The sequence below is a fragment of the Daucus carota genome, chromosome 3 (assembly GCF_001625215.2).
Source record: "Daucus carota subsp. sativus chromosome 3, DH1 v3.0, whole genome shotgun sequence".
In the NCBI taxonomy this organism is placed as follows: Eukaryota; Viridiplantae; Streptophyta; class Magnoliopsida; order Apiales; family Apiaceae; genus Daucus; species Daucus carota.
Genome location: NC_030383.2, coordinates 48,528,223 through 48,539,011, shown reverse-complemented (window position 1 = coordinate 48,539,011; position 10,789 = coordinate 48,528,223). Strand labels below are relative to the sequence as shown.

Here is a 10,789-nt window from a genome sequence, read left to right as displayed (position 1 = left end):
TGATACAAAGTCTGCACTCAAGGTTCGAAAGTAACAAAGTCACCGGTAAATGACTACTCTCGTGATACAAAATTACACTACCGTACACAATGTCGAACAACATCTACCTACAACAACAAATACAAGTGAGTGATAAAATTATCATGATCTCAGAAATGAAATTATGATTAAGTTAAGATGATAAAATGTTGTTAATAAGTAGAAGCTATCCAGATTCTCAGGACTCGGTAGCTCTGCTGACACAAAGCCTTGATGCAACATACTGAAGAACATATTACTTTGGCACATAGATTCAGTTAAACATGTGTGAAGTGACAGCATTGTGCTCTGTCTGCACTTTATCATCCCATTCAAAGTGACCCTCTGAAAAAAACGTAAAATCCTGCATGCACCCATAGATTTGCAAGTTATACAGTGTCCATCAATATATAGTTACATTGGAGACACACATATGTAAGAACTAAAAAGAACGCCAACATCATCCTTTGCTTCTTTTATGCTTAAAATTAGAATGACAAAGTTGGACTAAAATTGAACTTGACTTGTTGAATTTAATGTAAAAACTCTGAATTTGATATACACTTCTATCATATTGAATCTAATGTAAAAAATCTGAATTTTGATATACGCTTCTATCATAAGAGCATTTTTAATGCTGGAAAACCCTTAGGTAAAATCTAGACAGCATACTATCACTCTTATAGGAGAAAACCCAGGGAACGAACCACCAGGAACAGAAACGAGGGTGTGCTTGGCAAAAAATTTAATGGTCTTGATACACACTTGAGTTCTAAAAATCAATACTTACATAACTAATCCCCCCCTCTATATGTTAGGTATCAGCCCATTACAATGGTGGCATGGACTTTGATGATCCAAAATATATAAGGATAATAACTGTATGTTTAGACAATTATTATAAAAGGTATGTCTTGGTCACAAAGTTAGAAGAAGATTGTTGGGTATTAATCTAGTTGGAATTGGATTCTGATTTGAGTTGAAGATTTCATAATTGGATTCCAATTGCAGTTAGGTATTTCAGAGTTAGAGTTAGATTCTGATTTGTCCAGTTTGAGATGGCTATATATACATAGTCATATTGTGTTTGATAGATGTGCTCAAGATGTAGACTAAGGTATCGTTTGCGAGCGGATGCTTGAGTGCTGCGAGGCTTGAGTATCCAAGTTGGTTTGATTGTATTATTGATAACGGTTTGATTTATAATACAAGCTGGGACGTGGGTTTTCTGCGTCAAATATATTGTTGTATGTGTGTTTTGCATTAGAAGTTGAATCTCGTATTTTTATCCCTAACAAGTGGTATCAGAGCGAGGTTAGGATCGTGATTGATGAGGTTGGGGGAAAATTCGGGATTCAATTGAAGATGCAGAGTACGATGAAGGTTTTGTTAGCAGGAAGAAACAAAGTTACGTGCGGTATGACGGTTGACTTGCATCGTGGATCAATCATGACGGACTCAAGATGGAAGAAGATTGGATAGTTATTCTAGAGGCCGAAAGATTGTGAAAGCAAGGATCGGGTGACTCATCAGATGGATGGAAGAGCACTTGTGATTGATGCACATGATTTTGTTGATGGGTAAAGTCTGGAAGAATGAGACATGGAGATTCTTGTTCAAAAGGGAGGCATTGGCGGATGGACGTCGGTGTCTTGATCGTGACTGTTGATTCGGTTATGAATTGTATTGGGCTGAAGGGGAGGACTGTTAGGTATCAACCCATTACAATGGTGGCGTGGACTTTGATGATCCAAAATATATAAGGATAATAATTGTATGTTTAGACAATTATTATAAAAGATATGTCTTGGTCACAAAGTTAGAAGAAGATTGTTGGGTATTAACCTAGTTGGAATTGGATTCTAATTTGAGTTGAAGATTTCAGAATTGGATTCCAATTGCAGTTAGGTATTTAAGAGTTAGAGTTAGATTTTGATTTGTCTAGTTTGAGATGGCTATATAGACATAGTCATATTGTGTTTGATAGGTGTGCTCAAGATGTAGACTAAGGTATCGCCTGCGAGCGGATGCTTGAGTATCCAAGTTGGTTTGATTGTGTTATTGATAACGGTTTGATTAATAATACAAGTTGGGACGTGGGTTTTCCGCGTCAAATATATTGTTGTGTGTGTGTTTGCATTAGAAGTTGAATCTCGTATTTTTATCCCTAACACTATAATCATCCCTGCCATCCTAGGCTTGAGCCCATGACAGCCCTTCTATACCTCCATTCCATGTCTAAAATTATAGCCAATATCATCATAGCTAGAGAAATGCAATAAGAATTCACATCATCTATTTTTTTTTTTTGTCATAATTCACATCATCTATTACCATATTGAGATAATATATATTTTTTATAACAACTTGGAATAATAAATTATTATTTTAAAAATGCAGCCAACCATCATTGTCATTCACCGTTGACATACATACTGTAATGAGATTTTATGTTGTATTCCATTTTGTTATGTAATTATGTTATGTTATGTTTAAGCCTAGTTTTTCTTAATTTTATGCTAGATTTTGGTTTGTTTTTGTGCATAATTGTTTGTTGAAATAATTCTAGTTCTTAAATTTAGAATGAAAAGAAAATTCATACTAAAATTCTGTGTTTGTTCTCTTTAGAACTATATAAGAGTTTTCCTTTATGGAACAATGGTTGTGTTTACCTCAAACAGAACAGAATGCACTCGAGGATTGGCTGGAATATCCTCAAGATCGGTGATTCCATCAGTTTCGCTTGTAATATCTTCCTTGCAAGGTGAAGAAGGTTTACCAATTTCTTCTGAATCATCCTCAAGAGTTGCACAAGAATTAGTATCAGTTATAGACAACAAAGATTCATATACAGTGTTCTAAACTACTTATGAAATATGGAAAACACTTCAATCCCTATATCTTTACTCGGAATGGATTAGAAATCAGCAGCCTACTTTAGTCGAGGTTTTGCATTACAAAATATGCACATATAAGCAGTATGTGTAAGAGAGGAAACAAGATATGCTTTACAATAAAAAAAGAAGCTTTAATGGCCATGGGCTTGATCACCGGATGTCCTAATGCCTGGTGAAGTATATTAACTTTCTCATTCATGTTTAAATTACATAGTGAAATTTACCTGCAGACAAAGAGGGGAAGTCTGTCTCAAATATGGATTGAGATCCAGATGGAGAAGTATAATGTAAATTCTTAATGATCTCCATTTCCTGATCAACATGAAGCAAATATTAATATAAATTACCATAGCCTCACAGCCTGAATAACTGAAATTACGTTGGAATGAAATTCTGAAAAGATTGGCACAGAAGGACATGGTTAATCAAACAATATCATTATAAATTTCAAGTGTCTTGACAGACCTGTGCAGGTGTCCGTACAATATCTATCTTAATATCATTGTTAGTTTTTGAGTCTTCTTGCTTGTCCGGACCTGAAATATCTTTCTCTGGACAAACTGAATCCTCTTTGGATATAGGATTATGCCTCTGTTGATAAAACACTTTCGAAACCACATATTCTCCCTCTTTTTCATCATCCTCAGTTCCGAGATGATATTGATGCATCACCCAGTTAGATTTGACAGGCTTGCAACCTTTTGTTACAGTAGTATAAAGAACCAAGATTTTCTTATAGCCCTTTTTTACACCATTCTCCATCACAAGCTTGGTCTTACCTGTTTTGTGCCACCTAACAGAATCATTACTTTGAATTTTGCGACGTTTCCTTTTTCCAGAGGCATATGCGTTCATCGATTTATAGAAGTAATGTGCAATGCTTCCGTCTTTCTTGATACCTAAAGCATGCATGGACACAACTTAAAAGTAATGATGAACTCCAGATATCATATAGTTCAGGAATAAAAACATCTTATCTAAAAGAAGCCGAGAGCAGAGAGACTAATGACACAAAACAAGAAGAAAAAGAAAGGACGAGACTAAAATGGTAGAAAATCTACTTGGCTTAGGATAGGTGAATGGTGCTATCGACTTACTTCCTCGAGTACTGAGCACCCCTCTGCTAGATTTTACTACTTCTATGTTCTTTTTTCCCTACCCTATACTTTTCTCTTTGTCTATCCTCTTTGGACAACAAATTATTCCTCGTGCCAATGATTTCGACCAACATGGCAAATACCAAAAATATGTCGGTTTTTCGTCTTCTCAGAAGTGTTACCTTTATCTTTCTTTGTAAATTTAATTACTAATTTTGTTCAACAAGATGAGAACACACATCCATTGTATTAGGTTGAACATGAAGGATGCTAAAAGACCAGATTGTCACTCTTGATTCTTAGGACTGTGTTTTGAGCCTTGATTTGAATATGAACTTTCCCCTGGTCGATATGAACTGTAAGTCTGTAACATGTCAAATTTGTCTACTGTCACAAATTACAACATTTAAACTGCTAGTGGATAAATAACACAATATTTGCTTGCTCACCTCGTAGATGTTCAGGATGGGTGTAACAGATTCCACCTTCCTCCTGAAGTGTGATGATGAACCTATCAATAAACATCTTAGGTCTTCGATTTCCTATTCCACACTTATCTGCTAGATGATCCAGGAGCTCAACATCTGTCGGATCAAATTTTACACCGGGTGGCAAATTAGTCCATTCCTGAAATACCTGCAGAAAAGAAAAACATAAAACAGGGTACATAATGTTCAAGAACCACGGTAATGATATTGTCTGTTTTAGGCTTAGCCCGCACGGCTTTGTTTCTGAGCACCTCCCAAAAGGCGTCGTTTTAAAGGAGTTTTTACATTTTAGCTTTCTGCCCCTCCCACAACCGATGTGGAACAACTCCTAACACACACAATCAACTTCAAAGCACATTTACAACTAAACTCTCCTTACTCACATCTTTGCTATCAAGGAGACGACAACAATTTTGGCATACAACGCCTTTCACAGAGTCAATCATCTGCTTATCAGAAGGTAGATTAGCTTCAATATTTGTTTCCATTGGCTGCAAAACATAACAAAACAAGTTACTTCTATACATTCAAGTATGTGATATACCCAACAACACAGCATCAAAACAAAGCACTCGGAGAACAAAACAAATACAATTAAAAATTAAAATTTCCTTTCCTTAACATTCAACCAAAGTTTAGGGGCGGCAATTTCGGGTAACAGGTTGTACTCGTGTCAGTAATCGGGTCGATTTCGGGTCAAACTAAAATCACTTAAAATTAAATAAAACTGAAAATTGAAGCTTTTAGAAATGAAATTCTAATTTGAGGCCCATTTCGGGTCAATCAGGTGATTTTCAGGTCACTTTCGGATCTTGTCTCACTGAATCGAGTTACGGATTGGGCCGGATTTCGGTCGTGTATGATATTGACACCCCTAACAAAGTTGGTACTCGACACCAAATTTATACTTTATGATTCAAGATTCTAAGCCTATGAGAATCTAAGGTTGGAGGACCCTTTTTCAAACATACATCAACATAACAAATAAAACTTCTCCAAATTTATAGCACCAAAGTGGAAACTATTTTGGAGGGGGCTCATAATGGGTAGTTGCGTAATCCTTGAAAATGAAAATGTGGTCACTCTACTCAAACCCAGATGAAATATGGGACTTCCTAAACGAGCCATTACAAGACTGACTCAGAGTCATGTGGCTTTTCAATCACCATAATATGGAGCAGAAAAAAACCCCTATATGATCAGAAAACATGCTGATGAGCATAAACCCAGAATAATTATTCATCCATACATCAAGAAAACCAACAGAAAAACTTAAAACTTAACCTGATCAAAATGGGTTCTTTATCCGGCAAGAAGCTCTTTCTAAAGGGTTGTTTTTTACTATAAAGATTTGGAGCTAAGAAAATGGTAGATGAGTAAGACCAAGATTGTGAAGTTGAAAAAGAATGAGTAGGAGAAGAGGAACCATCATTAAGTTGACGATGGAAGAAAAGAAAAGAGATATACAATGTGTTGTATGTATATGTATGTGGGTGAGTGAAATGTGAAAAGGAAATAACGCGGAGTTCTAATCCAGTTTGAGAGAGAGGGAGAGAGACCGAGACATGTTTAGTTTTTCTTTGTCTAAGAGACTAAGCAACAGCTAGTTACTGAGAAATTCTTGTATTGAGATAGATAGAGAGAGAGAGAGAGAGAGAGAGAGAGAGAGATTGAGAGAGAGAGAGATTTGTTTTTATTGCAAAGATAAAAGCAGAGAGAGATTTAGCCTTGGACTTTGCCTTGGTCCTTGGCACGTATAAGATACAAAATGCATAAAATCTAAGGTTGTGTTTTCTACTGCTCTTCACTCTTGGATTTTAAATTTCTATGGAACAATCAAGTGTCCTATCCTATTTGTAACTATATTATATATAAAAACAAATGACAATTTTTATTCATTCAAATTACTATTGAAACAATTTTCAAAAAAAAAAACCTATTGAAATAGTTTTTTTAAACTTTCTCTCTTTCCAAGACATTTAAACAAGTTTATTTCAAACAAGTACTCATGAGTGATTTGATGTCTTCGAGTGTGATGTTTTAGAAGTGACAAGTTAAATATAATTATAAACACATTTCATATTGTTTAATTGTATACTTTTAGTTTAGTACAAAAATATTTAAAATACTCAACATTATAAAATAATTTGTTTTTACAACATTATAAATTCTGCTAGAGGAGGGAGGGAAATATAGGTAATATAGTTCCAAGCCAAAATGTTTGGAATGGGATACAGCAATGCAACTTGCTCCCCAAGGTACACAGACACTACTTAATATAAAGTCAGCCGCCATCATCGATTATTCTTTTAGATTCTCTCGCCTTGGTCTCTTGTCTCCTCGAATGCAAACCGGGGGAGCTTGTTTAATGGCTCAGTTTATTTTTTGATTTATCGAAATACGAATATAAATAATTATCTATATATTTTGATCTGGTGATATAATTGAAATTATATATATATATATATAATATTTGAATAGATAAAATACTTTATTTATAGATTTTTGTATTTATATTTAAAGTTAAACCTTTTTTTATTGAAAAAATTTAAAGCTAAACCTTGTTGTTCTCTTTGGTCGTTTTGAAAAGTTGGATCTTGACTTTATTCTAAAAAGGGAAAAACTTTTATTTGCACTATTTATATAGAAAAATCACATTCCAATGGCCGTTTAGGTGAGATTAAGATAAGTGGTTCTTGTTTAATGTAAAAATAATGAAGTAGAAGTTAGAAAAAAGTTAAGACTTATAAGTGATTAAAGTGTTTGATAAAGGAGTAGAAGTCATGAAACAAAAATTAATATTCTTAATTTTTTATAAGTAATTCTTGACTTTTTACACAAATAGTACATATAAATACTTTTAACATATAAACCGAGAAAACCCGGTTTAAAAGTAGCTGCCAAACACCCCTTAAGACTACCTTCACTTCAAGTCCTCAAATAGCTAATCAGGTGATTCAATTTTGTTTTTATTAATATAATCCCGCCGAATTAAGCATGTCTTTTCTGAATGTATTGTTGCCAATGCCACAAAGTATTTCAATACTATGTTGCTGGATCAAATAATTGCTTGACTGGAAGATGACTATCTCCACCGAAACCATATCTTGATCAATATAAAAAAACCATCCAGGAGAATACTATGAGATTTGCAGGAAAGTCTATCTATTTGAGTCAGAGTTGAAGCTGGTCTTGGAAGCTCTATATAGTGTCTATGGACTTTCTCTTACAGATCTTTAAATTGGAAGCTATTCTTTCCCACAGGCCACAGTCTCAGCTTCTATCAAAAGTTCGTAATCAAATTAATTGAATGCGAGTAATACATTCTCTGATAACAGCTAACAAAATGCAACACAATACAAGGGATCTCTCTCTTTCTAAACAAGCATACCCACAAGTGATGCTTGTGACAGTCGATCAACACATTGAACCCACCGGTTACCCATGAAGACAAAATATTTTATACTTCCTCTGTGTCAATCATTTTTTTACGATTTTTTTTAGAATGTATTATTTAATTTTTTATATTTCAAAACTTATTAAAAATAGTTAATTATTCTACCGATTCCTATTTTTCCTCCTCTTCATACTATTTTTCTCCACTATCTCTTTTTTATACATTAAAAATCAATGGCTCCCACCACTTCACCCAATTTTCTCTCCTTTTTTCACTACTTTATATATACTATTTATTAACCTCCGTGCCCAACCCCATTTATATAGTAAACATCGATGGTTTCCACCACATCACCCACTTTTCTTTCTATTTTCCATTGCTTTATACATGTTTTCTTAACATTCTGAGTCCATCCCAAACGTAAAGAACCAGCATCCAGCGAGGAGGGAGTATATGTTATGTAAAAGAATAAATAGTCAGCCTCTTAGCCAGGAGCTAAAAGTGATTAAAAGCAATATAAAAAGCAGGAATCGGACTTAGTCGGTAGAAGCACCGTCCAGAGATTAATCGGATAATCGGAATGATTAATCGGATCATTAATAGGAATCAATTTAATATTATTTTTTTATTATATATATATATTATATAAATTTATATAATCAAAATAGACAATATTTATATATCACAAATAAAAAACCACACACATGTATATAGATTAGCACAAGAAAAATATAATTTTAAATATTTTGCATAATTACATGGCATAATCTTATAAAAATATTATATATCATACATAATTTTATTTTAAAGTATAATATCTCATAACTGATAAAAATTTAATTGAATAGTATTGATATTTTTAATATTAATTATTTTTTAATTTTTAATATAATTAAAACTGATAAAGTCTATTTAGCTAATAGTTAACAATCTCGGTTAGAAGGGTTTTGTTCCCTGAGAACCGTGTGTCGTGAGAGATAATCTAACACACGGTACTAAGGTCGTTGGATCTATATTTTTAATGGATCCGCTATTAATATTTGGTAGTAAATAATTTTAATGGTGTGTTTTTCAACTGTCATACATTCGTCTCACTTATGTAGTCTTATAAGTCTCACACCGTGTCCAAACCTCATACAACGTCTCAAGTCTCAACTGTAATATATTTTTAAATCATAAAACATGTCTTCTAAGTAATAAATAGTATAAAAAAGAAATAATAAACCTTGCAAACCATCTTATGTATGATTTCAATAGACCCCAAAAAGAAATTAAGCAATACGTGAAAATGAATTAACAACTAGATATTTTAGACAATTCTAGAGTATGTCTCTCTTTTATCATGTAAATATAAATGTAATTTACGAAATTTGCAAACTTAGATACAAAGAATTCTTTGAATATTATTCTTTTTCCTTGTTCTTTAAAATAGAAGTACAATATTATTTGAAATTCAGAAAAGAGCAAAAATAACCAATTAAAAATAATTAATGATAATATTATATGAGAAAAACAACATGTTATTTTTAAGGTTATTTAGTAACATTTTTTTAAAATTCTTTTAAGAGAAAAGTAAAAAATTTCTTCTTTGTTATCAAAACCAATTAAAATATATTTCTCTCCAATTTTTTAATCTTAAGTCGATATTGACTTATAAATTTGTTACGTTGTAAAATGGTAGGATCATGTTAATCCAACGTAAAAGTGTACAAACATTTAAAAAAAGAACCAAATGAACTGCTAGTAGAGTTAATATATATATATGAACAAAACTGTAGACTCTCTTCCTATTTCACAGTGTGAGGTCACAGGGTGTATATTTTCTTTAACCTACAAATTAGACCTCCAGCTACTATATATACTCCCTCCGTCCCAGTCATTTGTATACAAATGGCTGGGACACGGAGACCAAGAAATTGGGTAAAAAATGAGTAAAGTTAGATGAAAAGTGGGTATAGTGGTGGGACTCATTTATATTTAATAATAGATTTGAGATAGTGGAGGAAAGTAGTGGGTGTAATATTGTTTATATTATTATAGAATGAAGATAGTGGAGGAAAGTAGTTGGTGTAATGATATTTTATATTATAAAAGTTTACCACTTTTGGAATGTATACAATTGATGGGACGTCCCAAAAAGAAAACTGTATACAATTCACTGGGACGGAGGGAGTAGTAGAGTAGTAATTCTTTTTACTTCGCTCTTAATATTCAAATAAACCGATTTTCACTCCACGGTTAAAATTGCAGAGATCCTCTCTGTGCAGCATTTATGACTTATGAGTGACAAACTTGGTTGATGTTATATGTTGGGTTGTTTTGCCTGGAGTCTGCAAAAATCTTTTCACCAACTTCTCTTGCATGCTTACACGTGTACATTGTAATGATGGTAAATCGTAGCGGTGCAGAAAATGTAACAGGCATGGTTTTTGCCGCTCCATTAGTCCCACCAAGTTACATGCAACCCCCATATAATACTATAGCATGATAAACTTTCAAACATTTTTTTGCTATGGTGCATTTGTTCCGTCAAATTAAAGCTTTTTTTAAAGAATTGAACGATTTATTTGTCAATTTTTTTCAAAAAAAAACTACTTAGAAATTTTAAATTATTATTCTGAAAACTATAATATTTTAGAATATAATTTTATATTAATACTGAAACCAATTTATATTATTAAAATAAATACTAATTCTCTGCTAAAATATATATTTTCAAAATTATATTCAGAATAAGAAAAAAAATATTCAAAAAAATTATACTTTACAAAAATATCAAAATGCGTGTAAATAGTGTACGTAAACAATCTCATGAGACTAAGGGAGTATCGTTATATTACAAAAAAAATGTAGTTATAAGTTTGAAATTTATAACTATAGTATCTTTGAATT

At 32.8% G+C, this 10,789-nt stretch overlaps 1 protein-coding gene across 2 annotated transcripts; it reads right to left on the bottom strand.

Moving 5' to 3' along the window:
• LOC108211881 (SUPPRESSOR OF GAMMA RESPONSE 1) lies at window positions 1–6,200 on the bottom strand. Of its 2 annotated transcripts, XM_017383592.2 has the most exons (7): window positions 5,785–6,196; window positions 4,884–4,991; window positions 4,462–4,648; window positions 3,381–3,814; window positions 3,140–3,227; window positions 2,691–2,806; window positions 1–382 (listed from the first exon to the last, which is right to left on the bottom strand). In XM_017383592.2, exons 2-7 carry the CDS (start codon window positions 4,986–4,988, stop codon window positions 293–295), a joined length of 1,020 nt encoding a protein of 339 aa, XP_017239081.1. In that variant the 5' UTR covers window positions 4,989–4,991; window positions 5,785–6,196; the 3' UTR covers window positions 1–292. The 2 variants fall into 2 exon arrangements, with proteins under 2 accessions (XP_017239081.1, XP_063945298.1); XM_064089228.1 differs by lacking the exon at window positions 1–382 and having other exon boundaries at window positions 2,690–2,816; window positions 5,785–6,200.
• Window positions 6,201–10,789: the final 4,589 nt, after the last annotated feature.

Excerpts from the sequence above, each read along its gene's own strand:
- LOC108211881 (XM_017383592.2), bottom strand. The coding sequence starts at position 4,988 with ATGGAAACAAATATTGAAGCTAATCTACCTTCTGATAAGCAGATGATT. Across the intron at positions 4,649-4,883 it reads GTCTCCTTGATAGCAAAGAT|GTATTTCAGGAATGGACTAA; the intron begins GTGAGTAAGGAG and ends TCTTTTCTGCAG. Across the intron at positions 3,815-4,461 it reads CCATCCTGAACATCTACGAG|GTATCAAGAAAGACGGAAGC; the intron begins GTGAGCAAGCAA and ends TGCATGCTTTAG.